The sequence below is a fragment of the Vicugna pacos genome, chromosome 34, assembly GCF_048564905.1.
Source record: "Vicugna pacos chromosome 34, VicPac4, whole genome shotgun sequence".
Lineage (NCBI taxonomy): Eukaryota > Metazoa > Chordata > Mammalia > Artiodactyla > Camelidae > Vicugna > Vicugna pacos.
The window spans coordinates 21982001-22009978 of NC_133020.1; the positions used below are offsets into that span (position 1 = coordinate 21982001).

General features: G+C 60.2%; 2 protein-coding genes across 7 annotated transcripts; one reads left to right on the forward strand and one right to left on the reverse strand.

Moving 5' to 3' along the window:
• Positions 1–1723: 1723 nt before the first annotated feature.
• LOC116276946 (uncharacterized) lies at positions 1724–12508 on the reverse strand. Of its 6 annotated transcripts, XM_072954563.1 has the most exons (4): positions 10831–11353; positions 5614–6125; positions 2606–2789; positions 1724–1985 (listed from the first exon to the last, which is right to left on the reverse strand). In XM_072954563.1, exons 2-3 carry the CDS (start codon positions 6088–6090, stop codon positions 2616–2618), a joined length of 651 nt encoding a protein of 216 aa, XP_072810664.1. In that variant the 5' UTR covers positions 6091–6125; positions 10831–11353; the 3' UTR covers positions 1724–1985; positions 2606–2615. The 6 variants fall into 6 exon arrangements, with proteins under 6 accessions (XP_072810664.1, XP_072810661.1, XP_072810658.1 ...); XM_072954560.1 differs by lacking the exons at positions 1724–1985; positions 2606–2789; positions 10831–11353 and adding an exon at positions 11936–12508 and having other exon boundaries at positions 5270–6125; XM_072954557.1 differs by lacking the exons at positions 1724–1985; positions 2606–2789 and having other exon boundaries at positions 5270–6125; positions 10831–11336.
• IL17RA (interleukin 17 receptor A) lies at positions 11470–27916 on the forward strand. The gene is made up of 13 exons (XM_072954265.1): positions 11470–11766; positions 18761–18785; positions 19364–19510; positions 20200–20312; positions 21373–21499; positions 22643–22690; positions 22846–23009; positions 23578–23661; positions 23956–24040; positions 24797–24808; positions 25142–25243; positions 25814–25855; positions 26418–27916. Exons 1-13 carry the CDS (start codon positions 11617–11619, stop codon positions 27914–27916), a joined length of 2598 nt encoding a protein of 865 aa, XP_072810366.1. The 5' UTR covers positions 11470–11616.
• The last annotated feature ends 62 nt before the right edge of the window (positions 27917–27978 follow it).

The following is a 27978-nucleotide window of genomic DNA, read 5'->3' on the forward strand; positions in this document are numbered from 1 at the left end:
CACTCACTGCTCCACCTGGGCTCGCCCTGGAGCAGGACTTCCTCCAGCTGACTGTCGTGGAGTGGAGGCCATAGGGGGCCAGGACCAGTGCGGAGAGTCAGGAGCGCGCAGTAACCACAGGGCCAGAGGCGTTGCGGGGCATCTCTGCCCGTCTGCATCCACCTGGACGTCACCTGGGGTGCTGCCTCCTTCGGACAGATTTCAACAGCGATGGCTGACAAGGGACGGATGTGGGGGGAATCGCACGCAACTGTCCACCCACAGCGTCCCTCCCAGTCCCGGGGCTCTCAGCCCTTCCGGGCACGTGCTCACAGGAGCAGCTCAGAAATGATGCAGGGCACGTCCCCTCCGCGGCGGAGATGAGCGTCACTCTGAAGCCCCTGTGCCCTCGCCCCGGGTGGCTTACAGTCTGGAAACTCCCGGCACCCCGACTTCCTAGGCTCCTTCTCCGTGCCATCAAGGTCTCCTAGAAATTAAGTTCCAGTGTCGTCCGTCCTCCGTCCAGTGTCCCAAATGTCTACCACGGGCCATGGCGATGTTTGATGGGATGGGGTGGGGACCCTCGGGTCGATCCCTGGGTCCCGCTGTACCTTTGGCCCCGGTTAGGATTTGGAATCTTAGCTGACCTCACACACCCACCACAAGCTCAGCCTCCTTGAGCTGCCTTCTGCTTCCTCTTGGACTTTTCATCCGTGTCACCGAATCTCACCGGCCAGCTACTTCCAGGGCTCTGCTGTGGGCGTCCCCTCGCCTGCTCGCCCTTGGCCGCCCGCAGGCTCCCCCTGAGCCTGCAGGACCCGGGTCCGCAAGGCGAGGGCTGGTGGGCTGCTGGGAAGGGGCGCAGCTCAGACGGGAGCGCCGTAGGGGAGGGCTCTTCCCGAACCTGAGCTCACGACCGGCGTGGTCGGGGTGGACGAGTGACTCCTGCCACCCTCCTCCACAGTGTGGCGCCGCCTCTCCTTCCAAAACAGAACTTTCCCGTGGCCTTCACAGCAGAACCGACAGGCCTTGTGAAAACCCGGAGTGACAGGAAGCTAAGCCAGCTCAGGCCCCAGAGCTCAGGCCCCAGAGCCCAGGCCCCAGGTCAGGGCGGCCTGGTTTGCGTTCGGCCCGTCTGGTGGCCTCTCTCGTTTCCACCGTGGTCGTAACTGATGCTCACTGTCTCCTTCCCACCCGCCCCTAAGAGGTTCTTTCCAGTCTTGGGGTGGAAAGGAAGGCTCTCTCTCCACGTTGGGGCTTCATTCGTGAACGTTCTCTGCTTTGCTTCGGAAGCTCCTCCTTCTAGTCTCTTCCCGCATCTCCCAAGTCGGACTGTGAGCCCAGGGGTCTTTCTCACCCGGTCTTTGCCCTCCTCCGTGCCCCCGCTTCCGAGTCCCCAGGGCTGGTCTGGAGTGGAGCGGCCCCCGCGTTCCCTGCCAGAACATCTGGTCCCTCGGCCGAGGGAGCCGCAGCCAAGCACACCCACCGGGGCTGAGAAAGGAGGGCACCGGAAAGGCAGGAGTCCGGAGGTCGTCGAGGGGGCCGGGTGGTTCTCCAGGGGCCAGGAGGTGCCCACCCCCACCCCCAAAGGCCAGGGGCGAGAGTGAGGACCCGGACTGGGCCCAGGGAAGAGGCGGGGTGGTCAGGGCTCCGAGGGTTGCTACGGAGGGTGAGGCCATCCCACCTCGGATGGGGGCCCGGAACAGTGGACAGGCCACTGAGAGTCAGAAACAGTTCAGCAATGTCGCCAAGGAAAGGGCCGTCTTGTATCAACCCTCGGAGACCCTGGTTGGTCAAAACCTTGCTGCCAGAGTCCAAGCCAGTTCCGTTTATGTACAGACGTGGCTGTGTTCTGGGGAGGAGCCGGCACCGACCCGGAGGGGAATGGCGTTCTGGGAGGACACGTTCCGACTCCCTGTTTCTGTTCCATGTTCCGGAAGGGGGGGTCGGGTTCAACCCCCACCGTGGCCAGGACAGTGGAGAGGCTGTGGCCTCAAGGATGTGCTCTGGAAGAAGAAAAAAATAAAACTGGTCTGGCTTTGTTTTCCCAGCCAGACCATCCCATTTGGCTGAGTGTGGGAGGTCTGCCACCCTGCCCCCTCTGCCGACGTCCCTTCTGCACGTTCGCCGCCTCCCACCCGGAACGCCAAGGCCCAAGGGGGACGAAGGGAGGGCAGGGCTGTCCGGATGGGGCCTCCCCACCTTTCCCAGCGGCCCCCTCCTCCCCGGTCCAGTGAGAGGGATCCTGGGAGCAGATTCCTTTAGTTTCTTGGTGGATGCATTTCTGGGGTTAACTTTATTTATTTATGTATTTATTTTTGTTTCAAAGCAAGGAAACATTGCTTTGTGGGGCCAGATACCAAACTGGTGAATGGGTTTCTGCCAGGCTTCCACATTGTACACGCACACATTCACACACAGGCACACTCACACACACACTCAGGCTCCCACCCTTAAGGGGCAGGTGCTGGCATTCCGGCTGAGCGAGACACAAAGGGCTTTGTCCTCCTCTCAGGAGGCTGCGCACTGAGCAGAGAGGAACTTCCCTGGGTGGAAATGTGCGTCTGGACCTATGATTATTGTGAACTGAGCAGCATGTGTCGACAACGAGAAACTACGGCCACACCTAAAGTCCGTTATCCTGACGCGGCTTTAGGACGCTTGGTCACAGCAGATGGTGGGGAAGCCCCGCAGGCTCCCCGCGGCTTTAGGGAAGCCTCCTCCTGGTGTCTGAAGGGGAGGCAGGGCCACAGCGGGCGTCCCGTCAGCCTGAGTCGCGCAGAGTCCATGAATTCCCTTTCTCCACGCACCTGGGGGAGACCAGACAGAGGAGAGCCTACGTGTTATGTGAGCCGAGTCACAGCCCCCTCCAGGTGTCACAGGGGTCCCCCCTTTGTGGGGCGTCTGGGAACCCCGGTTTTCAGAATCAGTCATCTTGGGAACGTGGCATGACATTTAATCCCCAGGAATTAGTTACAGCCAGTTTGTCCCCTGTGATTACACTGCATCAGAAACTGGCCAGAGCAGCTCTGGGAGGAGACACGGAGGGAGCCCGGGGGCTGTGGGCCGGGACGAGGACGGGTCACTGGGCGCCAAGCCCCCTCCCCCTCAGACTTCCCAACACAGGAAAACTACACAGAGGCTTGATGAGGGAAAAGCAACACTTGAGACTCGAGGGCAGACGGTTTACGGCGGTCTCCTTCAGAGAGCTCTGGAGGCCCACGTGCTGCGGGCTCCCACCGCCCCACCACGTGCACCCCTCCCCGACGCGTCGCCTCACACCCTCCGGCACTGGTCTCTGGAGCCTCATGGGAATGAGGTTCCCCCTAGGGAGGAAGGTCCTGGAGGCCCAAGGGTGTCAGCAACGGGAGCCACTGAGACCCCCCTCCATGGAAAAACACACACGTTCACCAAGAATCAGGTGACAGGTCCTGGTGGTGACCATCCGTCACGCTCACACATCCCTGCTTCATCCTCGCACCCAGGGCTGCCCAGCGGACAGGCCCTGCCCACCCTCCCCTCTGCTGCGCCCGCCTTCACCCCACCCGTCTGAGTCATGCCCCTTCCAGGAGACACCCAAGGGCCCGTCACCCCCATGCCCCCGCGCCTTCCCTCGGGGCCCCCGGCCTCACTGTTGTAAATACTGTTGTACAGTTTGTAATCAGCAAACAGCCCGTTGACGGCCTGGCCTGCGACCCTCCCCTGGAGAAGGGTCGGGGGTGGAGGAGAGTGGCAGGCCGTCTCTGTGTGAGACGCTGTGTATATTCCTGTAAGATTGCATTTTTACCTAAGGAATGATGTTATTTAAAAAACAAACAAAAAACCCAAAAAACAAGAATTGCAAATAAATTTCTTAACAACGTCTATGTTGTTGCAGTGGCATTTCTCTCTCGCCTTCTCTTGTCCTGCTCCCTAGAGGTCACAAAAACTTACTTGACCCCGTGGGCCGGTCTCAGCCTCGGGAGGGGAGGAAGGCAGGGGAGTCGCGGGGAAATACGGGAGCTGCCTCCAGCTCGCAGTAGCCGGAAGGGCATGAAATTGGTTCTGAATGAATGAAGAGAAAGGGAGGGGGCAGGAAGGAGAGAGAAGCGGGGCTCGGGGTGGGAGGAGTAGGATCACATTTAGTAAAAATGAAAAATAGCTCTTCCCAGAAGTAATGTGTCAGCGGGACATAGTGATGGCATCGTCCCGTGGAAGATGGAGTCCATTTGGGGAATTATGGGTCATGGCCGCCCTTTCTCCTCCTTTGCTGAGGACGCGCCCCACCCCGCCTCCCCTCTGCCCCAACCTGGACCCTGAGCTCTGCAGTCCAGGCTCGAAGGAGAAGAAAACAGGGGAAGGGCTTGCCCAGCTCCCGGAGTGGGAACAGGGTAGGTGCCGCCCCAGGACCTGCCCCTGGAAGTCCCTGCCATGCTCCTTCCCCGTAGCCCCTCCCTTCAAAGCCAGTGAGGGAGAATCTTCTACATAAAAAGACACGATCATGGGAGTGACATCTGATCTGTTAGAATCAAGTCACGGTTCCTGCCAGCACTCAAAAGCGAGGGTTACTCAAAGGCATGGACATTGGGGTTGGGGGGTGGGGACAGAAATCACTGAGAGCCACGCTCAGGTCTGTCTGCACAGTCAGCTTCAGGACCAAGGGGAAATAGGACCACATTCACCTGAGTGGTTTGGAAGCATCATGCTGGCTTGGGCAGGTCAGGTGGGGCCCCAGCTCTGCCCTCTGCCCCATGTCTCACACAGAGGCCCGGAGGGAGCCCAGGCCTCAGGCACAGGATGAGAGAGCAGCCTGACTCTCTAGGTAACGTCTGGATCCCCAGCTCTGCCCCTCCCCAAGGGTCTGGTCAAGCCTCCATGGGTGGGCAGACAGCAGACCTGGGCAAGGGGAGCCCCGGGCTGGGCTTGGACATCTCTGGGATGCAGCATGGCTCTGTGCACAGTGAGCCTCAACCCCACCCTCCAACTCCTCCTTCTCAGGGGCTCCCCTAGACTGGGTCGGTCCTTGCTGGGCCACACACGCAAGCATGGAGAAGCTCCCCTGCCCGTCCGGCCAGGAGTGGTCCCGTGAAGAACTGTCTGCTTTGGGTTTACAGCCCAAACCGGGGAGGCCACAGTGCAAGCCACCCAACCTCCTCTGAACCTTCACAGCTCTCAGCACCTCCTGACTGGAAGGCATAGGAAGGACGAGGTGGGACGCTCAGTGTCACAGGCCTCCGGGGAGGGGCTCGGCCACGTCACCACGCATGTCCCTCCAGCCCAGTCAGACAAGCGAGCCTGGCTGTGGCCAGAGAAAGGGAGAACACGGGTTTATTCTGTGAAGGAGGAAGGCGGGGGCTGGCAGACAGAGTTCAGGGACCTGAGCTGCCCGCCGTCATTTAGGCCAATACTTGGCACTCGGAGGCCCTTCAGCAGGTAGTGGTGGACGCTGTACATGAAGAAGCCAGAGCAGAAGAGGATGATCATGAAGGACAGAGTGACCAGGGTGTAGATGGACATCCGCTTCTCGATGGAGCCGCGGACCAGGCAGAAGTAGGGCCCCGGGCAGCTGCCAGTGCTGCAGCGGATGGTGGCCTGGCTCACCAGGGGCAGGTGGCGGTAGTGGAGGAGGAACAGGAACACGCCCTGGGAGCTGACCTGCAGGAGGAAGTGCACGAGATACAGCAGCAGGAGCGCCTTCTCCTGGTGGAAGTTGGGGGCCGCCTTCTTGGGGGAGGGCGCCTGCTCCTGGACCCCCACCATGGAGCCCTCCTCCACGTCCGCCGCCTCCGACTCCACTAGCTTGGCCTTGATCTGCTTGTGCCGGACCTGAGCCATGAAGAATTCCATGAGGAAGAAGAAGGCCAGGAAGAGGAAGAAGAAGAAGTACCAGAGGCCCACCACGGGGCTGCTGAAGCTGCTCTCGAAGCACTCGATCAGGCAGGGGTAGGTGATGCTGCCATGGCACCAGAAGTCCTGGTGGAGGTCGGCCCAGGGCATGCGGACCACGTACACCACCACTCCGTACACCGCGATGAAGCCGAACCACAGCTGCCGCCCAACGTAGTAGCTGGACTTGTCGCCGGCCACCGAGTGCAGCACCGGGATCAGCCCAGCCACCGCCGCCGCGGCCATCTCCTCGGACGCTCAGGGACGGGGGTGCGGACCGGCTGGGGAAGGGAAGACAAGAGGAGCTCAGTCAGAACATGACAGCCGAGCTGGACTCCCCAGCACATCTGAGGACATCGCTCGAGTCGGACTGCCGTCAGCAGCGGGCTTCACATCCTGACCACAAGTGTCTGCTCCCCCGGCCAGGGTCCCTTCTCTCTCCACATTTCAGCCCAGGACAACCACTGTCCCCCTCAGGACGCACCCCACTGTCACACCGTTACACTTGTGTCTGTCATCTCTCCGACTGGTCGTCAGCGTCTGGGGGTCAGGAATCAAACTGGTCACGTTTGTGACGCCCACGCCACCCAGAACAGGCCTATAGACTTGACAAATGCACGGGTGAAGAGCCAATTCAACAGTTCTGGGAGTGTCTGGCTGTGCTGGAAGCCCCACAGCAGGCTCTGACTTGGCGTCTCTGCCAGGAAACGTCCTACAACTGGGTGGCGAAGCAGAACATTTTCTTTTCTTTCTCTCATGTGACCTTGCTCCGCCCACAGCTTTTCCGAGGGCACCTGTCTCCATATTTTACCTATCATAATAACAAGAGGCCTGACCACCTCTCAGCCGCCGACCCGCGGCGGGCCTGTATATGTGCTGGAGGCTTCGTAACAGAAAAGTAAACCTTTTCAAATCTTTATCAGCTTAATCTTGGCGGTTGTCAGGGTTTGTTCTCTTGCCTGTGTTATAAATGACAGTGACTACTTAATTTAACTTGAGATTTAGAGCATTTAATGAATGTTTTGAGTGCTTTTTCTTTGCGGTAATATACACATAACACAAACTTTACCACTCTGACCATGTTTAAGTGGCATTAAGTGCATTCGCATGATTGTGCAGCCATCACCACCATCCATCTCCAACCTTTCTCACCTTCCCTAACGGAAACTCTGTTCCCATTATCACTCACCCCCCCACCCCCTCCCCCAGCCCCTGGCAAGCACTGTTCTACTTTCTGTCTCTGTGAATTTGACTCCTCTAAGAAGAAACACGCAGTATCTGTCCTTCTGTGTCTGGCTTATTTCACTGAGCAGTGTCCTCAAGGTTCATCCATGTTGTAGCCTATGTCAGAATTTCCTTCTTTTTTAAAGACCGAATAATCTTCCACTGTGTGTGTAGCTCACGTTGAGTTTATCCGTCCACCTGTCCATGGACACTTGTGTTGTTTTCCGCTTTGGGCCCCGTGAGTAACGCCGCCGGGACCAAGGGTGTGCAGCTATGTCTGGGCTGAGCGATCGCCCCTCGTGAGCGCAGACACAGACGCGGGAGTGCTGGGTCACTGGTAATTCTATGTCCGGTCTTTTGCGGACTGACCACACTGTTTTCCACGGCAGCGGCACCATTTCCCAGTCCCACCAACAGGGGACAAGGCTGCCAATTTCCCCACATCCTCTCCCACCCTTGGGATTTTCTGAGTTTTTAAAAATGCTTTGGGTTTTTATAGAAGAAATGGTCAGGGTGCTGGTAAGTCTCTTTAAAAGGTATCCGGGACTTGGCCGTATTTCTAAATCGCCCCCAGGTATCAGGTCACGTGTGAGCAGTCCACACGCAGGAGTCCGAGCGGGTCCGAGGGGGCCGGTGGAGGCCGGTCCGTGTGTCCAGCACTCGGGGGGCACCCGGCACGCGGCTGTGCGCCGACGGCCCTGCACTCGCCGGGCCCCCTACGCTCGGAGCAACCTCATGAGACGAAGTCTCAACTTCCAGGTAAGAACACTGAGATTGGAGACTTCAAGCCCCACCTGCCCCCTGCCACGCGGCCAAGCAGCCAAGCACAGGGGGGCGCCAGGGTGGGAAAGCGGGACCGGCACCCTGGCAGCCCGGCCTCGGGACGGCGAGGAAATGGGGACCCCACGCGTGCCCCGCGCTCACCGGCGGCTCCCGCGGGGGGTGGGGCAGTTGGGGTTCGGGCCCGCCGCTCCCTGCTCCTCTTCCTTCGCGGACAGCGCTGCGGCCCGACCGAGCGGTGACCGGGAGGCCTCTCCGGGTGGACCCACCGCGCCCCCGCGTCTGCGCCGCCCTCGGAAGCCCCGCTCGGCCTCCCTCCTCGCCCTCCAGCCCCTCGGGAACCCACCTTCCTCCCCAACCGCTGTCCGCGGACCCGCCCCGCCGGCCGCCCCATTGGCCAGGCCGCCCGTCTGTCTGGGCCGTCTCTGCCAATCGCCACGCTCGGAAAAGCAGGTGGTGGCGGGGGGGGGGGGGGCCTCCGCGCCAGGACTCCGTGGTTCAGAGGGGAGGCTGTGTGCGGGCCAGGAGCCTCTGGAGGCTGAGCAGGCCCCGCTGGCCTTCTGTCGCCATCTGACTTTTCGCTGTCTCTCTGGATCCAGACGCCCCAGTGGTCTGAATCTGGAACAGGCTTCCATTCCGGCAGGTTCTACCAGGAGAGTCCAGTGCACACCCACTCTCTTCAACCCCCAACCCCCCCTCCTACACGCTCGTCTCATTTAAACTGAACCCTGGAAGCGCTGGCCAGGAAACTCGTCATTCTCCCGAGTCCGAATCTCCAGCCCAGGGCCTGCCCCATCGATGAGCCCTTTTGTCCCTGCATCCTCCGGCCACAGCCCTTCCCACCAGCCTCCTGCCGCCCTCCCAGCCCCAGCACGCTCTGCTCTTCCCACGGCCCAGGTCCTCGCAAGCCCTGCCGTCCACCCGTGCTGTCTCCGCTGCTCACCTCTGGTCCCCTGTCCCCCCCACCCCCCAGCAGGGGAGTCAGAATCTCCATCTCTGCTGGAGCAGTGACCTGCCTGCTTTCACCGAGCCATGAAAATGACCCACCCGCGGCCTCCTTCCGCCGGGGTCCCAGAGGTGCTCGCTCACTTGCGGCAATGCCATTAAACTCGGTTCATTGTGTACTTATTTTTCTGTCCTGATACTTTCCATTTTAATTTTATTTTCATGGTTTGATACCATAGGTCATATTGTAAGGTACCATAAGTTCTTTGGAGCTAAAACGTACAAATACGCAAGAAAAGGACACCTGGATCAATCTGTTCAAGTCAAAGAGCGATTTCCAAGGAATGATTATGTAAATTCTGGTTTGAAAAATGGAGAAGATAGAAGGCAGACACTCAGCTCTAAACCCTCAGAGTCTGGCCTGACGTGGATCTCAATCAACGCTTGTCAAACATGCGAATAAGAAACACAATGCTAAGAACGTGCTCGACACACACAACATCGCTCCACTGCGCACGCTGCTGGCGGTGCTGGGAAGGGCTGCGGGAAGAGCTCGGGACGGTGATGGGTAGGCGTTACCACAGGAAGGGAAGCTGGAGGCAGAATTAATTACTACAGCTGCACACTTAGTGTTTAATTCAGTAGACGATGTACCTTTGGTTATCCACTGCTGCAGACCAAACCGTTTCAAAACTTAGCGATACAAAACAGCAATGACATTTATTTCCAGGGACTCTGTGCATCAGAAGTCTGGGCAGGATGCGCCAGGTACCAGGTCTGAGCACGTCCACCGGAACCTTGATTTCACACGTCCTTTCCACACCTTTTTTTCTGGCTCCAAACTGGAAAAGGAAAAAGGAAAAGGAAGGGGAGAGGGAGGAGGGGGTTGAGGAAGGACGGAGGGGCCACAGCCAGGACCTCCCTCACGGTTCTCATTCTGGTGCTGCTGGGACACCTTTGGGCAGATTCCTGTGCTCCGGGAACTGAGCACCAGGTCAGCCCTGACCTTGGGTGACTCCAAGTGCCAGAGTAACGGCCTTCAACCAGGTCGGTGAAGATGGTCTGTCTGGCTCACAGCCGGTGAACAGCCATATGACCAGCCTGGAATCAAGGTTGGGCAGAGGAGGAAGAGAGGCCACAGGGGCCGTGAGACCCAAGGGAGGAGGTTCTGGGACTGAAGGAAGTTCTTGACCCAAGAGGCCAAGAACGGGGGTGGTGACAGTGACTCGGAGCAGAGAGAACTTTGTCGTCTTCCTCAAACCTGATATTCAGAAATGCAAATCCAAACCACAGTGACGGATCGCCCCGCACCTGTCAGAATAGCCATCATCAAAATGACAGATAACAAGCATTGTAGAGGGTGTGAAGAAAAGGGAGCCCTCATGAACTGTTGGTGGGAATGTAAATTGGCGCAGCCTCTGTGTAAAGCAGCATGGAGGTTCCTCAAAAAATCAAAAATAGAGTTACCATACGATCCAGCAATCCCACTCCTGGGTGTTTACCCCAAGAAAATGAAAACACTAATTCAAAAAGACACACGCACCCCAGTGTTCACAGCAGCACTATTTACAATAGCCAAGACATGGAAGCAACCTACATGTCCATCAACAGATGACTGGATAAAGACAATGTGGTATATTTATACAATGGAATACTACTCAGCCGTGAAAACAGAATGAAACAATGCCATTTGCAGCAGCAAGGTTGGACCTAGAGATTATCATACCAAGTAAGTCAGACAGAGAAAGAGGAATGTCACATGATATCACTTATATGTGGAATCTAAAAAAATAAATGAATGAATATAACAAAACACGAAGCCAAGAAGGTCCCTGAGGGACCTTCCCAGGGACAGACACCACCACCCCCCAAGCCTGTATCCCTGCCTTTGTTTGCAGACAAGCCTTAGCCTCCTAGGTCTTCCTCGAGTTCCAAAGAACAAATTTAATCAGAGACGGGAGAAAATGCAGAAACAAAGGAGAACAGTGGAGCAAGACAAAATAATAATAATAGTTTAACCGTAAAACAGTCAAGGACCTTTAGTTCCTCCTTGAGGGCTGTCGGTAACACCCTGAGCTGTATCCTTGAGATGTTCTGCAGACGCTAAAACCCCGACCAAGATGAAGAAGTCAACTGCTGACCGCCAGCATGCAGAGCCCGGAAGGCTGACAATGTTGACTCCAGATTCCCTCAGCACCAACCAGTCAGAAGAACGTCGAGAGCCGGCCAGGCGCCCTGCAACCCTCACCAGCAGTCCGCGCAGGTACGTGAGGCCCAGGGCTCCCCGCTCCTGCCGGATGCAGCGAAGGCGCGTCGGAGCGCAGAGCTGCCTCTGCCTGGAGACAAGCCGAGCAAAATCGAGGGAAGAGGGTGTGGATAGAGAGACGAGGACTGGGGAAACGGACTTCCTTCGACCGAGGAGAAAAAGAAGAGAGTGGGACCAGGGGCGAGAGCAAGGGGGGAAGCAGTAAAAGAGAGTTTCAGGTCCCGCGGTGAAGCTCAGGGAGTAAGAGCAGACCGAGCCGGAGCGCAGGACTCGCAGGCCCGGGGTTAGCGGCGCAGCGTGGGCGGGAGGAGCCCGGAGAGGAGCGCGGGGAGGAGCGCGGGGAGGAGCGCGTACCTGGGACGCACGTTGGGGAGGGACCCGCGGGCGGACCGGCCTGGCGCGAGCCCTCCCCTTCGGCGCGGCCCGCCCCTGGCCGGGCTGGAAGCCGGAAGCAGGCTTCCGAGAGCCGACTCGGGACTCAGCCAACAAGGAAGCCCAGGGCGCGCCCTCGCTGTCCCCCCAGCCCGGGCGTGAGCCCTCCTCAGAGGACGGGGGCCATGAAGGCTCCGCGCTGCCGGCCGAGCGTGTCCCCTGGGTCCCCGCCGGGGCCGCCGCTCCTTCTCCTCCTCCTTCTTTTGCGCGCTCTGGGCCTGGGTCGCTCCTCCCCGAGGCTCTTGGACTACCCACCGCCCGTGTGCGCCCAGCAGGTGAGACCACGCGCAGCCTCGGGGAGCCGGCGCCAAAGATGCTGAGGGCGAGCAGCCCGGGGTGGGAGGCCCGGGGACGCGGGGCCGCTGAGTGCGCAGGAGGTCCGCGAGGGGATCGCGGGGATCCGAGGCTTGGGCATAAGAGCGGGCAGCCCTGGGGAGGACTCACGGAGCGGCGGGAGTTGCGCTTCGAACACTGGAGGAGACGGAGTTTGCGGAGAAAGGTCGCGTAGCGCGGGTTGCCCAACCTGGGCCGGCGTCCTGGCGGAGGGGTGACACCTCCGCGGGGGCCCCACATTTTGGGGAAGGACTGGGAGGCGCGGCCGGCTGGAGGCAGGACGGGCTGGTTAGAAGCGGGTAGGGAGGGGCCTGCGGAGGGCGAGGTGGGGCTGGACCCGGTTCCAAACCCGGTCCTCGGACCCTCCTCCACCGGAGCCCGCGCCCTGGGGATCCGGCGGCCGCAGAGCCTGGCGCACGGGCCCGGGGGTCCGTTGGGCGCACTTTCCGGGGAGAGTTGTGCGGGCAGAGCGATGACCCCTCCCGGGGCGACTCCTGGGGGGCCGCGCAGACCCTTAGGACATTGCCCCTCCAGCCCCCACCACCCAGGCCTGGGGTCCCTCCTGCCTGTATCAGCCGGGCGGTTGCCCCGCTGCGCCCACAGGAAGCGACACACCCACCGCCGGGTAGTGTCCTGGGGGTGGAGGGCCGTCACGAGGAAGAAACAACAGCCAGACCGTGCCCGCCCGCACGGCCTCTGCCCTCCACGCCCCCACCCCGCCCCTCTCGGTTTCCTTGGCCCCCTCCCCTCTACCACCGCTGACCCTAAGGAGTAATGCTCAGAATCTGAGTCAGAGGATGTGAAACAACCAAAGCGGTATTTCTCCTTATCCAATTTGGTGGTGGACTCAGCACAAGAGGGTGGAAGGTCGGTGACTGTTTAGCAGAAACTTTTTTAACGAGAATGATGTTGGGAAGTGCCCTGGTGACTCCCACTCCTGGGCGAAGCAGGGGGCTCGTGCTGGGCAGGTCCTTCCCGGGCACTGGGTGAAGAAGACGTGTTCTGCCGCCAAGGCGCCTGCTCAGCTTTTGTTGGCCCTTTGCCAGGAGCCTGCAGAGTGCAAGGTACTGAACCGGCCCAGAAACCTCCCGGGGCCCCGGTAACGGGGGTAGAGCACCCGGGGAGGCAGACACCACGTCAGGCAGCCTGTAGCAAGTGCCCTTTGCGCAACCAGTGAGCGTACAGAATTCCAAGGAAAAGAGAAATTATTGCCAGCTGGGGTGGACTGAAGTTTTTTGGGTTTGACCGCAATTGCTCAGCGGGAAGCCGCTGAGAGTCTGGGCGGCGGGACGGGGCGGGGCCTGATCGGGGCGGGGCTGGAGAAGGACTCGGCCGGATTTGTTTGCATCTCCCGGGCCCTCCCCTCTTCCCACCCGTCTCCACGCACACCTAGCCGCAGACAGGCGTCTCCTCGGCCAGACAGCTTCCCTGCTCGGTGACTAGTCCCTTTGAAAAGAACGAAGCTACACCCTGCCTGGTGTTTCAGTGGTTGCAAGCCCGCGTGGCGACTGATGGGAGGGGAGCCGCACACTTGAGGCGGAGGATCTGGGTATGCATTCTAACGTCACCACCTGCAGCCTCCACAACCTGGGTAGTTTAGGCGGCATGCCCCTGGGTCTCCGTGTCCTCGCGGAAAGGCTGGGTGAGCCTTCGCAGGGTGGGCCGGTACCACTGCGCGGTGCCTCTCCCCTAAGACAGCGAAGGACCCGGCACATGCCTGTGCGGTTCCCAGCCCAGTGCTGCAAACACAGGATGTGGGCCTGACAGATGTTTGTGGAACAAAAGGACGGAGGAGCGGGTGACCGGGGGAGCGATGGCTCGCGCTACTTGAGGCAGCGACAGACGGAAAGCAGGCGCAGCGCTGACTCTGGCTGCTTGGATTTAGCACCTCAAGACCCGGTGACTGAGTCCCCCCAGATGCAGATCCGTGCTGGAGAAACCGTTCCCTGCGTGGACTCGCCCCCAACTCCTCTCCGGGGCTTTCTAAGCCCAGAGGAAAGCCTGAGTTGGTCAGCGGGAGTTCCCTAGACACCCAAGCTTCTAGACAGGGTGTGTGTTCGTTCGTAACACATCCGTTTTTTCCTGGGCACTTACGGTTTGACTGGAGGTGGAACAGCTGTTGGGTTTCACCCAATCTTCCGGTTGCCAGAAGCTCTCGGCCATGCCCCCCACCCAAGGGTCAAGTTGTGTTCTCTGGGCTCTCCGGCGTGGTGGGTGCACTGGGCCAGCAGGGCTGGGGTCCCTGCTGGCGGCATTAGAGCAGAGTCACAGGCTCCTTGGCAGTCCAGCCCAACAGCTGGCTGCCAGCCTGGGTGCAGAGACTGGGACAGCACCCAGCACCCAGCAGCCCAAGAGGCCTGGCTGGCTTGGGCCTGGGCTCTGGGTGGAGCTTCCCCTCCCAGCCCCTCTGCTGCTGTGAGCTGGTGTTCCATCCACGCAGGGGGTGCCCCTCGCGCCCCAGGGTTGCTGTGAGAGCACATAACACCCTGGGTCAGACGAGGGGCGGCGTGGGGCTGGGTGTGCCTTGGCACCAGCAGTCACCTGCGGCTTTGTGCCAGCCACTGTGCGGGGGTAGCAATCCACCTTCACTCGGAGCTCGACTACCTGCCGGGCCAGCACCGTTGACCCGTTGTAGAGATGGGGTGACTGGCCAAGGTGGAGCAGAGCAGAGATGCGTGTGCGACTTCAGAGCCCACATCTCTCTGTCAGGACTGTGGTGGCTCAGTCTCAGTCCTTCCTTTCCATCTTCTCCGCCCTGATGGAGAACGTGGGCCCACATGTTTTTATTCAGAGGCCGTGTAGCGGTGGTTAAGAGTGTGGTCCTGGAGCAGAACTACATGGCTTTGGGCTTCGGATCTATGGGGCCTTGGGCCACTCAGCTGACCTTCCTGTGCCTCAGCTTTTTCAAGGGTAAAAATGGGATAAGGGACCTACATCATAGGACTGTTGTAAAGGCTAAATGAGGCGGTTTACTGGTGTGATGGAAGGTCTTACAACTTAGCTGGTCACAGAGATGTACTCATTTATAAAAATTCTTCAGACTTTTTAAAATCTGCACATTTTATTATGTACATGTAATATTCAATAACAAAGCAACAAAATATACTGTAAAAAAAAAAAAAGGTTAAATGAGGTGGGTGTGTGGTGTTATCGTGACGCCCGGCACGGCGAGAGCTCAGCGGGTACTGGCCCGCTGTGTCCTCTTGGTCGAGAACGTTCCTTCGGATTTCTGCCGGGCGCCCTACCTAGTGCTGTTCCCCGGCTCCCAGCTGGCACTCTGACCCTACCACTTTTTAAAATGGGCATTTGAAATAAAGGAATTAGGGCTGATTTGTTGGAAGGGAGTAAGACGAGATCCTAGTGGCTCCAAGGAAGACCCTGGGTGCATGTTTTACACTGTTAAAAACATTACGTTACTGTAAATTCCACACACACGTTAAATAATTGATCATTCCTTCCCTTTCCACTTTTATCTCCCAATATCCTCTCTTATTTCCTTAAAACTGTTCTAACTTTATTTGTTTGTTTTAATTTTATTCTGTTCCCAGCATTGTCTTATTTCCTCCAAGAGCACTTTTTAAATTCAGGGGGTTTTAACCTATTTTTCATACAGGAAACTCTTCTCAAACACCTGGTGCTCTTTGGCTGTCAGAGGACATTCCAAGAACAAGGACATTGGATGCCCGGTGTGCAGGGGGCGTACCCATCGCTGGGCTTCACTGGTGGCCCCAGGCTGATGGTGAACGTGGCCTGTCTGCTGGGTGACTCTTAGTGTCGAGACTGGCAGGGCTTTTCTCTGGGCGTGGCTGCCAGCAGGATGAGATCGGGCAGGGAAGTAGAGGCTCGGGTGCCCCAAATCGCAGGTGCAGCCCTCCCCTGCCCCCCACCTCTCGCCCTTGGCTTTGTCCTCCCTCCCCAGGTACCCGATACCTGGTTCTGAGACGCGTTCTCTGAGCCCGCCCCGCTCCCCAGGTGCCCGCTCCTCCTTGTTGTGTCTTTTAAAAATCTGTCCTCATCTCTTCCAGTGATGTTACCTCTCTGTCCCTGAACATTTATAAAAATTCCCTCCTTCCTATAACTTTGATGTGGTTTGGGGAGGGGAGGAGATGGGCGTACGCCGTCACCACGCCAGGACTCGAAGGGAGTGTCAGGCTCTGTCTTACACGCATGCGTATTCCTCTGCGTCCGTCCCTTGACCCCCAGTAACCAGTGTGTGAACAGCCTGATGTGCACCTGCCACGTGTTTGTGTATGTTCAGTGTATTCACACATGTGTACACATATGCGGAGGGGTTTTTCGTCATTTTTTTCCAGACAAAGTTGGATCATGTAATAAAGGATTCTTTGCAACTTACTCTTCTCACTCATATGCTGGGCATCGCTCCAGGTCGGCAGACCGCTGCGTAACCAAGTCTCTTAGCGTGTGCGCAGTACTCCTGGTGTGGGCAGCAGTCTGTTCAGCCGGCTCGGTCTTGGTGGATGGACACTGAGACTTAAACTCGGGCGCACGTTATTCGGGAATTCCCCGTTTTGTTCACGTACAGCTGATTTACAACACTGCATTAGGTTCAGGTGTACAGCACAGTGATCCGGTGGGGGTTTTTTGCAGATTACATTTCAGCATAGGTTATTACAAGATACTGGCTATAATTCCTTGTGCTATGCAATAAATCCTTGTTGCTTATCTGTTTTAGGTATAGCAGTTTGTGTCTGTTAATTCTGTTCAGTCCTTCCCTCTTGACGGGCATTTAATACCACAGAAAAACAGGGAAAGCTACCCACTTCAGAGCTAGCATAAGTTTAATTCTAAAGCTTGACATAATGTACACAGAAGGAGAAAACGGTGGACCGATCTAACTTATGAACACAGATGCAAACAATTCTGTATTAAAATTAGCAAATTTAACCTATGAACATGCTAGGAAATGCACCGTCGCCAAGCAGGACTGAGTCCAAGAGTGCGGAGTTGGTCCATCATCAGCAAATCGATCGATGCAGTTCATTACACCAGGAAATTAAAGGAGAAAATCTGCGAAGCTTTGTAAATAGACACGAGATATTTGACGAAGTTCAGAGGCTGTTTTAATTAAAACGATAAGCAAAATGGTAATAGAAGGAAAATGCGCGTGTACAGCGATGGGTCTCAAAGACCAAGACCTCGAACAGTGCCAAGTGGGGAGCCAGACGGGGAGCCGTCTGCGTCGGACACAGGGGTTAGAGGACAGGCGCCCCCGCTGCCTGCGTTCCCAGACCCTCCCAGCTCCCCTCGGTCACGCGAAGGCCAGAGCCTTCTGTCCTGCTCGCCGTTCTGCGGTGGTCCTGGAGGAGCTACTGGTGGGTAACAGGGAGTTGCCCAAAGCGGGCATCAGTTTCCTTTTCTGCAAGAGCTCCCATCTCAGGGCGAAAGAACCGGTTTCTGTCCCCCGCGCGCCGGTCCACTCTGTCCTCTCCAGGAGGGGGAGGAATGAGGCGCTGGTGGGAGCTCATCCCCCTCCTCCCAGGAAACAGTGGCCCTCGTAGAGAGAGCGGAGCAGCTGGACGGGTGGCTGGACGTGTGCCCGGCGGGGCCGAGACAGCGAGTGAGAATCATCACCAGGAGCTGGACGGGGTGCAGAAGGTCTGGACCCCGGGGGCTCATGAATGACGTCCCAGAGGGGCAGGGTAGGGCGGCCCAGCATGGCTGGGCCGGCCCTGGAGCGAGCACGAGTATGCCACCAGCACCCAGCCTGTGAGTGAGGCCTGGCGGCATCCTGGCTCCTCCTCTGCCTCCTGCTCCGTGGGGCGCTGTCTGCACACACGCTGAGCCCCTCTGCCGTCCTCGGAACCGTCACTCTGGCCGCCTTGACTTGGCCCCACGGGAGGTGCTTGGTCCCTGTGCCCCCGAGTTGTCGCCTTGCTCCCCGCCAAACCTGAGTGTGCGGGGGCCCCCCTACGACGAGCACTCCCTTCACGAGGTGCTCCCTGCACCCCAGCCGCAAAGCGGGCAGCCGGGGGTTACAGAGCAGCCTCCGTGTCAGACACTGGGCGAGGCCGTCTCCGTCCCGGCAGTGAGCTGGCCCCCCATGCCCCGGGGCCTGCGGGACTCCTGGTCCTCTTCCTGGGCTTCTGGCGGGCTGCCTGTCTGACAGGGCAGCAGCTCGCTCGGGTGCGTCACTAACACACGTTCCATTGCTCGGGATACGGGTGGTACGGCTGCGCTGGACGCGAACGCGAGGCTCCGTGGCTGGGGTCTCTGCTCGTGTCTCTGTCGGTTGATTCCCAGCGGTGCTCTGGGGCTGGCGTCAGGGCTGTGACTCTGCACCTGCAGACGTCCAGGCTGGGCGGGGTCGGGTGTGTCGCCTGGTGTCCCGTGGCTGGTAAGTGGTGAGGAGGCGACCTGCCCCGGGGGGGCGCTGTTCTCCAGCGTAGAGTTCCCTGGCCGAAGGTGTCCCTGTGCTTGTAATGGGGACTTCTGAACGCGGCCCAGATCTCCCCCGGGGGTCAGAGAGCCAGGGGGACTGCCGGAGTGTGAGGCAGCCCCAAGGGAGTCCGTAATCGCGGGTGAGATGTTATCTGTAAAGTCTGTGCCCACGGGGTGAGTTTTCTGTGACTGATCCTGTGACCCGGGGGGTGGGGGGGAGTGGCAGGTTTTGTCCCCGTCTTGTTGCCCAGAAGCCTCAAGAGATTTGGGGGTGTTTCTGGGGTGCCCAGGGGAAACCTCAGTGTCTGGAGGTAGACAGTCCCTGACTCCCAGCATCTCCTCCAGTCCCACTCTGCCTGTGCTGTGCCCACTTCTCACCCGCTTCCCCTCGGTCGGCAGAAAGCATGAGGAGGGTGTGGTCCCTCCAAGTGGGGCCCCCAAAGGCGAGAGGGAGGGGGTGACCCTGGGGACGCCGGAGCCCGGCCCACGTGCGGAAGCTCTTTGCCGACGGTGACCGCCCGCATCTTCCCCCCACAGGAGCTCAGCTGCATCGTCAAGAACAGTAAGTCCTCTGTGCTCGTGCTCCTCGGCTGCCTGGGTGATGAAGTGCTGACCCCGCGCTGAGTGGCCCCCAGCAGGAGGACCCCGGGGGCTTGGCCACGAGCCCCCACGCCCCCGCCCAGAACGCTCGCCATCGGCCGTCAGGACGGGAGGAGCCGGGCTGTCACTTGAGTTGGGGGAGTTTCCTGGGGTGCTGCCCTGGTGACTCTGTAAGACAACTCTGCTGGAGCTGTCGCTGTGCCGGGGGAGACGGCCATGCTGGCGGCTTTGTTTGGCCTTTTAATCAAGAAAGATGTGCGGGTCGGGTGTCTGTGCCGGTTAGGGGTCCCGCCTATAAAAACAGCCGCCCTCCGGCTGCCTCCCGCCTCCCAGCGAGGGTGCGCTCGGCCACCTCCCCTTGAGCTTCCTTGTGACCCAGACCAGCATCGGGAAAGCGGGCGGGGGTGAGGCTGAGAGGCCGGCGCGCCTGGCCCCGGCCTGCCTGGGGAGGCCTGGCTCCCCGGCCGGGGCGTCTTGCTTGTGCACCGCATCCCATTCCTCCCGAGCCTGTGAGTCTGACTTGTGCTCTTCCTGGCCCAGGTACCTGCCTGGATGACAGCTGGATCCAACCCCGAAGCCTGACCCCCTCGTCCCCCAAAGACGTGCAGACCCAGCTGCGCTTTGTGCACACGCAGCATGGACACCTCCTGCCCGTGGTCCACATTGAGTGGACGCTGCAGACAGATGGTGAGCGGGCACCCCTGGGCCCTGGGGGTGCTGCGCTGCCCAGCACCGGGGCCTCCACAGGCGAGACCCTCCGGCCCGCACGAGGCTCAGGACTGGGCTCAGACGTGAGGGTCCAGGCTTAGCGACAGGGGCCACCCCCTCACGCGAACCCTTTGTCAGGGGTTTTGACTTTGCCCCGTGATGATATCTTCTCATCCCACGATCCTTCAGGAAAGGCCTTCCTTTGGCCTAAAATCTTTATCTCCCTGGAAAAAGAAGTCAGATGGTGAATTCTCTGACCGCAGGGCCGGCCCTTCTGAGAACAGCACCCCAAACCTCTCCAGGGATAGACTTTATGCAAAACTGGGGGACCAGGCCACCCCAGATCTGTGGATGGGCAGAGGGTGGTGTTCTCTGAGGCTCCAGCCCCACCGACCGCTGTGTCCCCTTCAAGGACAGTGATGCCCGCTGGATGCCCACACCACGCTGCCAGCACCCTAGCCACACATTTGCAAAGCTTTTGCTTCTAGCCCAGAGTAAATTACACTGTGCGAGTCCGGCTGGGGTCACTGTGTGCTGGCCATAGTGAAGCCAGCCCAGGAGGGAGGTGGAGGGAACAGGCCGGGGCTGAGGTCAGAGGGGCGGCGTGGCAGACAGAGAAGTGACACCCCCTCACCCCGTGTGCCTCCTCTCCTCTCTCTGACCGTCAGCCAGTGTCCTCTACCTGGAGGGGGCGGAGCTGTCTGTCCTGCAGCTGAACACCAATGAACGTCTGTGTGTCAAGTTCGAGTTTCTGTCCAAACTGAGGCACCATCACAAGCGGGTGAGGCTCCGGCCGCGGGGAGGACGGTGATGCGGGGAGGACGGTGATGCGGGAGGAGCAGAGTGGCCCCGACGCTCCTGCGCTGCCTGCCTTCGGGCCGCAGGTAGCTGTCTGTTGTAGGGAAAGCTGAATGGGAAGGCGGCTCCCAGGACCTACTTTGCCACCCTTGTGTGTAGCTGGGTTAGTCCGAGGCCCCTCTGGGGGAGGGGCTCGGCCCCCCGCCAGGGCTGCGGTGTTTCTGCGGTGGTTTCCCTCTCATTTAGTTTGGGTGGAGCCCCGGTTCTTGCAGGGTAGTCCCGGCACCAGCAGCACCACCTGGGGGCTCGTCTGAGTGCTGGTTCTAGGGCCCCGCCCAGACCTCGGGGATCAGAGCCTGAGGGTGTGTATACACAGCAGCTGGTGTTAACCAGCCTTCCGTGGGGTCCTGACGCTGGCCGTCTGAATGCTGGCAGTTTAGGTCTGGAAAGTGGCCGTTTGCAGCACCCCCACAAACAGCAAAGACAGACCCCTGCCCCCTGTTTCACTGGGACTCCCCAGACTTGACCGCTGGGAGGAGGGCGAGGACCAGGGGCCTCCCATCCACCAGAGTAACTGGAGCGGGGGTTGGCGTCGATGGGGTCACCTGCATCACCCAGAACATATCTGAGCAAGAGATGCCTTCAGGCCCGGGGTGGGCGGGGACCCCTTCACCCTCCCACTGCACTTCTGTGCTCCAGGACAGCCTCAAGAGACCCCGGCCTTCCCATTTAAGGAGGAGGGGTCACCCGACAAATAGCATGCTGCCCTGCATGTGGCAGCCCTGCAGGCCCCAGTCCCTCAGGCTGAGGGGGAGGGCCCCTCCGACTTCCCCAGACCTGCGTGCTTTCAGCCCTGTCGTCTCTGCACGAGGCCAGTGGTCGGTCCTTTTTTAAATAGGCAGGAAAGACCAGAGGAAACAGAGAAACAATGCCTCTGATTTCGGATCTCATGGTGGCGGTTTTCTCCTCATTTTGACTGACCTGTGGGCCCGGGTGGGTGAGAGGCCTGGCCTGTCTGACCCCTCTTCCCTCCGTGTCCTCAGTGGCGTTTTGCCTTCAGCCACTTCGTGGTGGAGCCGGGCCAGGAGTACGAGGTGACTGTCCACCACCTGCCTAAGCCCATCCCTGACGGGGACCCGAACCACCAGTCCAGACACTTCTTGGTGCCCGGTAAGCACGTCCCCTCCACCATGAGCTGGGGAGGAAGCCGCCAGGGGGTGCAGACGTCGCCTCCCCGCTCTGACATGTGGTCCCCACGGGGCCAGGGCTGTCTGGGGAGTGGCTGCAGCCTCTGCTCCCCGAGGGCTGAACCAGTTCTCCGTTGCACAAACAGTGGGTATTGGCCCAAGACCTCAGGAGTTTTCCAGGAGCCAGGGTCCCTCCCCCTGGCTGAAGACAGCCCCGGCCTGCCCAGGAAGTACCAGGAAGAGCTGTAACCCTCTCTGGTCACCTCATCCTCACCCCACACCCCACCTGCATCATCTGACACCACCCCTCTTCCCACTAACCCACCCTGCTGTAAGGACCCCCAGGTTCACCTCCCAAAACTTCATTTGGTGTGTGTACTCCGACTACTTCTCCATCCTCCCTGGAATCCTGGCCACAACGTGTCCCATGGTTCACAGCCACCCACTCCTGGGACCCCGGCCCCTGGAGGACAGGGTCTGCGCCTTCCACCTGGCCAGCCCCCAGACCCTCGCAGATTGCCTGCACGTAGTAGGTGATGGAAGTGCTTACTGGGGACAGTGACAGCCTTCATCCCCAGAGCGCCCCGCTGCGTGAACACACACACACACACACGCGTGCACGCACGCCGTCTACTCACCCGGCTTTCCCTGGAGGAGTGGTCAGTGGCATCAAACCACTGGGAACTTGTCAGAAATGCAGCTTCCCAGGACCGGCCCCAGATAGGCTGAATCAGAAGCTCCTCATGAGGACGCAGGAAGTTGCAGGAAAGCTGCTATGGGGGCCCAGAGCCCATCTCCCTGGAAAGGCAGAGGCAGCTCTGGAGCACCAGCCCGGCAGGGAGAGAAGGAGCTGGGGTGGGCCGAGACGCCTCGGTCCCAAAGCAAGTGGGGGGGGGGGAGTGGGGGTTTACACCTGGACCTGGAAGGTTCCAGGAGAGAGGAGGGGTGAGACAGCTGGGTCAGTCCCAGGCCTGTGGGGCCCCTGGCCCGTGGCAGCGTCCAGTCCTGGGGCTTTGAACAGGCTCCCTAGAAGGGAGAAGGTGGTTACCTGTGGTGTCAGAGTTTCTGCACGAGCAGACTTTCTAAGGCAGGAGCATAATGGTTTCACTTTTTTCTGGGTGGGCAGACTGCGAGGACCCCAGGATGAAGATCGCCACGCCATGCGTGAGCTCAGGTAAGCGTGGCCGGAGGCCCCGTGGGGGTCTTGACTTGGGTGTATGCACGCAGACACACACATGCATGTGCACACACGGGCACAGGCACACACGTGCGTGCACACACGTGCACTGTGCGCCCCACCCTCACTCCCGGACCCTGCCGTGCCCGCAGGCAGCCTGTGGGACCCCGACATCGCCGTGGAGGCCCTGGAGGCCCGGCAGCTGCGGGTGAGCTTCACCCTGTGGAACGAGTCCACCGGTTACCAGGTCCTAGTGAGCAGCTTTCCGCGCGCGGATGACCAGAGCTGCTTCCAACGTGTCCTGGACGTGCCTGCGGTAACCGTGCTTTCTCTGCCGTTTCTCACCCTCCCGCCCAGCTCAGAACCAGCTCTCCAGGCCTCGAGGCCCCCCCCCTCCCCCCGCGCTCGGCCTGTGCTGGGTGTGCCACTGGGCCGCCGCCCCCCGCCCCACATCCGGGGCTGGAGCCGGTGCCGAGCTGCTCCTGCTGCTGATGGGCACAGCTGCCTCCGTCCCTCCCCATCCTGCGTCCCCCTCCCACACGTTCTCCTGCTTCTCTTTTTGTTTCGCTTTGTCAATTCCACTACTGCAAAAAGGGTTTGAAGATTTAAAACTGGAAACGAAGACAAAGGGGAAGTAAAGATGAGGAAATGAGATGAAGCCTGGGCGGGACACCCAGGTCTGTCTCCGTGATGCCTGGCAGGCAAAGCAGAGAGGCATGTCGGGGCGCTAGATGTGTCCCCAAGTTAACAAACCGTGGCCCTGGGGATCGTTCCTCCTGGACAGCCTTTCCCCATGGCCTTCCAGGCGGCAGCAGCCATGGGGGCTTCCCGAGGTGGATCCCTCCCAGCTGAGGCAAGAGCCTTACCTGCCCCTCTCCCCTCAGCCCCCACAAGAGGCATTCCACCAGCGCTCCAACGTCACAGTCACCCTACAGAACTTGAACTGGTGCTGTCACCACCATGTGCAGGTGGGGAGCGGGTGTAGACGGGTTCAGGGAGCGGGTGTAGACAGGAGCCGGGAGCGGGTGAAGACGAGTGCGGCCAGCGGGCACAGGTGGCAGCTCGTGGGCTCGTGCTCTCCCCCAGGGCCCAGCGCCACTGCCACCCAGGGTTCCCTGCCGGGCCCCAGCCTCACCTGAGCAGAGTCCCCTGACCCCCCACCACTGATGGGCCACCTGCCCAGCGGCCACCGGGGTCCCAGACGGGCGGGCCAGGATCTGCTCCCTCAAGTGCATCCCCCGCCCTCCCCTCCGCCCCCATAGGTCCAGCCCTTCTTCAGCAGCTGCCTCAATGACTGCCTCCGACACTCAATGACCGTCCCCTGCCCAGAGGGGCGGCACACCCCAGGTAGGGTGGAGGTCAACAGCTCGAGCCCTGACCTGGTCCTGGGGGTGGGTGGGGGCTTCAGAGAGTCTCCTGGGTTGGACTCCCGACTGCCTGTCATTAGCTGTGCAGCCTTGGGCAAAGTGCTTACCCTGTCTGATCCTCAGCTTCCATGACTGAAAAAATAGGGGTTCTTACTGTCACAGTTACAGTTAAGGACCATGTTCTGAACTAAGTGCTTTAACGTGTCCGTTTTTAATCCTCACAAACTGAGTCATAGTACTGTGTACTAAGCACTGTGTACTAGGTACCATGCACCTAGCACTGTGTGCTATATGCTGTGTACTAAGTACTATGTAACAAGTACCATGAAGTGGAGACTCCCTCCACTGGGTTCATAGGTGAGGAAACTGAGGCACAGAGACGTCAGGTACCGTGTCCAAGATCACCCACCAGGGAAGTGACAGAGCCCGGGTTCTGGCCCGAGCCTGCGGTGCTGGCAACAACTCCCCATTCAGAAGCCATCGGCAGCCCACATGTGGCTACAGCCAAATGCTGATCAGAAAGCACAGGCGCTGCCCTGGCCTGGACGAGCCTCCCAGAGGCACAGGCCTCTCTGCAGACCACCAGCTCAGGGGTTCCCTTAGATCGTTTCACTAAGTTTAACCCGTACCAAAGGGCCAGGTATCAGGCCAGGGTCACAGCAGGCTCTGTGCATGTCAGTGGTGGGTTGTGATTACTGCTGATAACTGAGGCTGTTCCCCTTGGTTCTCATTGCAGACACGATTGAAGGTACGCCCACCTCCTTCCCAGGCTGTGCTGCAGGGGCCCCCAGGGACATGCCCTCAGGGGCCACAGAGAAGTCCCTGCCTGGCCTGATGTGGATCCAGGCAGAAGGCTGCAGCAAGAGGCAGCCCAGGGTGGTGGGATCATTGCCTGTCCTGGTGCCAGAGAGGACACCCGGAGCTGGGCACTGGGGTGGGGCCCCCAGGGCTGGCGTCTCAGAGAGGACACCTGGGGCTGGGCAGTGGGGTGGGGCCTCCAGGGCTGGTGTGACAGAGAGGACACCCAGGGCTGGGCAGCTGGCCTCCCTGCCACGCCGCTGACGCATTCTCCCCGCCACAGACTACCTGCCCCTGTGGGTGTACGGCTTCATCACGGGCCTCTCCATCCTGCTGGTGGGTTCCGTCATCCTGCTGATCGTCTGCATGACCTGGCGGCTACCCGGTAAGGGGCTGGGGCTTCCCCTCTACCCCTCTCCTTCTTCCTGTGCCCCTTCAACCCACTCCAGCGCTAAGGCTGTGCTCAGGGCTCCCCACGTCGAGCACAGACGCTGTCCCTCGTGGGCCACACCTCAGCTTGGCTGCCGAGGGCTCAGAGGCTGCAGGGGGCCGACCTGGGCCCAGGCCCTAGCTCGCCATCTGCACCTGGGCAAATGATTCCTGGGCCTCGCGTCCTCTTTTATAAAATGGAAGTCATCACAACACCCACACGGTAAATCGACTGTAAGGATCGTGGGAAGTCTTAGCAAAGAGCCTGGCCTGTTAACTCTCCCGGGTCACAGAGCAGTCGCGGGAGACGTGGCTTCACGGCTGAGTACGGTCTCCCTGCAAAGGCCCAGGGCATCCGGTGACCGGGGCCTCGGCGCCTCCTTTGTCAGGAGCGGGGCAGCACTCCCACCAGACGCCCCTGCAAGCCGGTCCCTATTTCTCAGAAGAGCCGTTCTGAGACGTCTTGTAGGATTTCTGCCCCCTGCAAGGACACTTCTGGAATATTCTGGTATTGTCTTTCTTTCAGGCTCCCACCACGGCAAGTATGAAGATGGCAGCAAATGCACAGGTGGGCGGCTCCAGGCTGGGCGGGCTGGGCGTGGGGGGAGTCCATTCCCTGAGGCCTGGGGGTGGCGCTTGTGGGATGCACGGCGGGCCAGCTCCTGTTCCCGGGGAGACGTCACCTGCAGACAGTCCACCACTAGCCCCGAACAGAGGACAGAGGGGCCCACGCAGCAGGGCTGTGCTTGCAGTCGCTCATCGCTGAGCCAGCAGAGGAAGGTGAGGGCACCGTGTGGCCCCTCCTGCAGCAGCTACTTCTATTCCATAGGCGGGCCCTCGTGCCTTTTAAGGAAAAAAAAGGAATTTTAATTAACTTGTAGGCTGAGGAGCAGATGAGAAAGCACAAGGTTCTTTTCCCCGAGGCACAGCTGTTTTCCAGGCACCACAGGTGAACAGCCACCCTGGGCTCATCCCAAGGCCTCAGCTGCGTTTCTTGGGCTCAGGAGCCCAGCTCTGCCTGATCCTAGCCTCCCCGGCGGGCCAGCTGAGGCCATCCCTGGCCTGAGTCGTGCAGGCCAGTGTGGTAGACGTGCCTGGACCCGTGACCCAGCTTCCTCTGTTTCCCCCAGATGTCCTCCCCGCTGCCAGCCTGAGCCCCCCACCCCTGAAGCCCAGGAAGGTCTGGATCGTGTACTCGGCCGACCACCCCCTCTACGTGGATGTGGTCCTGAAGTTCGCCCAGTTCCTGCTCACCGTCTGTGGCACCGACGTGGCCCTAGACCTGCTGGAGGAACAGGTCATCTCTGAGGTGGGGGTCATGACCTGGGTGGGCCGCCAGAAGCAGGAAATGGTGGAGAGCAACTCCAAGATCATCGTCCTGTGCTCCCGGGGTACCCGAGCCAAGTGGCAGGCCATCCTCGGCTGGGAGGATGCGGCCATCCAGCTCCGCTGTGACTGCGGGAAGCCCTCGGGGGACCTGTTCACGGCAGCCATGAACATGATCCTGCCGGACTTCAAGCAGCCCGCCTGCTTCGGCACCTACATCGTCTGCTACTTCAGCGACATCAGCAGTGAGAGCGACGTCCCTGACCTCTTCAACATCACCTCCAGGTACCCGCTCATGGACAAGTTCGAGGAGGTCTACTTCCGTATCCAGGACCTGGAGATGTTTGAGCCGGGCCGCATGCACCGCGTGGGGGCGCTCACGGGCGACAACTACCTGCGGAGCCCCAGCGGCCAGCAGCTCAGGGACGCCGTGCAGCGCTTTCACCAGTGGCAGGCTCGGTGCCCAGACTGGTTTGAGCTCGAGAACCTCCGCTGGGCAGATGACCAAGACCTGCCGTCCCTGGATGAGGAGGAGCTGGAGGAGCCGCTGCTGCCACCGCCTGGAGTGGGGATCATCCGGCAAAAGCCGCAGGTGCGGGAGCCCACCTGCGAGGGCCCCCTGGCGGTGGAGCTGCTCCTCGCCGGGGAAGGGGGCGGCCTGTCAAGGCTGGAACCCCGGCCTCGGTCCCCGGGGGAGCCGGCGGCCCAGATGCTGCAGACGACAGTGGTCCCGGTGGAGAGGGCCCCTCCCGCTCAGGTTGTGGAGCCAATCCCCCGGGCTGTCGGGAGCAGCGCCGCAGGCCGGGTGGCCCTGGTCGGGGGAGGCAAGCCCGGCCCGCTGCTGGGGCCCTGTGGTGCCCGGCGGAACAGCATCATCTTCCTCCCCGTGCACCCTGAGGACCTGCCTGTCTGCAGCACCCCCGTGGTATCGCCCAACCACCCCCTCGAGGACGTGATGGGGCAGCTTAAAGGCACAGTGCTCCCCCTCCTCCGGCAGAGCCTGAGCTGCCAGGCCCAGGACCCACTCACGCCCCACGGGGAGGAGCAGCGGCAGTCCGTGCAGTCGGACCAGGGCTACGTCTCCCGGGGCTCCCCGCAGCTCCCCGACAGGCCTGGGGAGGAGGACGAGGACGAGGGGGAGGACGAGCGGGAGGCTGGGGAAGAGAGGCCCCAGCAGCTCTCCCCCGAGGGCCTGGAGAGCCTGAGGAGCCTCCAGCTGCAGCTCTTCTTCCAGGAGCTCGGCAAGAACCCCGGTCTGCAGCCCGAGAGGCCACGTCAGGGCCGCCCAGACCCAGGGCGGTGACAGTGTGTGTATGTGTCCCTGGGGGCGTCTGGGCGTGTACGCATGTGGATGTGGATATGTGC

Excerpts from the sequence above, each read along its gene's own strand:
- IL17RA (XM_072954265.1), top strand. The coding sequence starts at position 11,617 with ATGAAGGCTCCGCGCTGCCGGCCGAGCGTGTCCCCTGGGTCCCCGCCG. Across the intron at positions 11,767-18,760 it reads CGCCCGTGTGCGCCCAGCAG|GAGCTCAGCTGCATCGTCAA; the intron begins GTGAGACCACGC and ends TTCCCCCCACAG. Across the intron at positions 25,856-26,417 it reads AGATGGCAGCAAATGCACAG|ATGTCCTCCCCGCTGCCAGC; the intron begins GTGGGCGGCTCC and ends TGTTTCCCCCAG.
- LOC116276946 (XM_072954560.1), bottom strand. The coding sequence starts at position 6,090 with ATGGCCGCGGCGGCGGTGGCTGGGCTGATCCCGGTGCTGCACTCGGTG.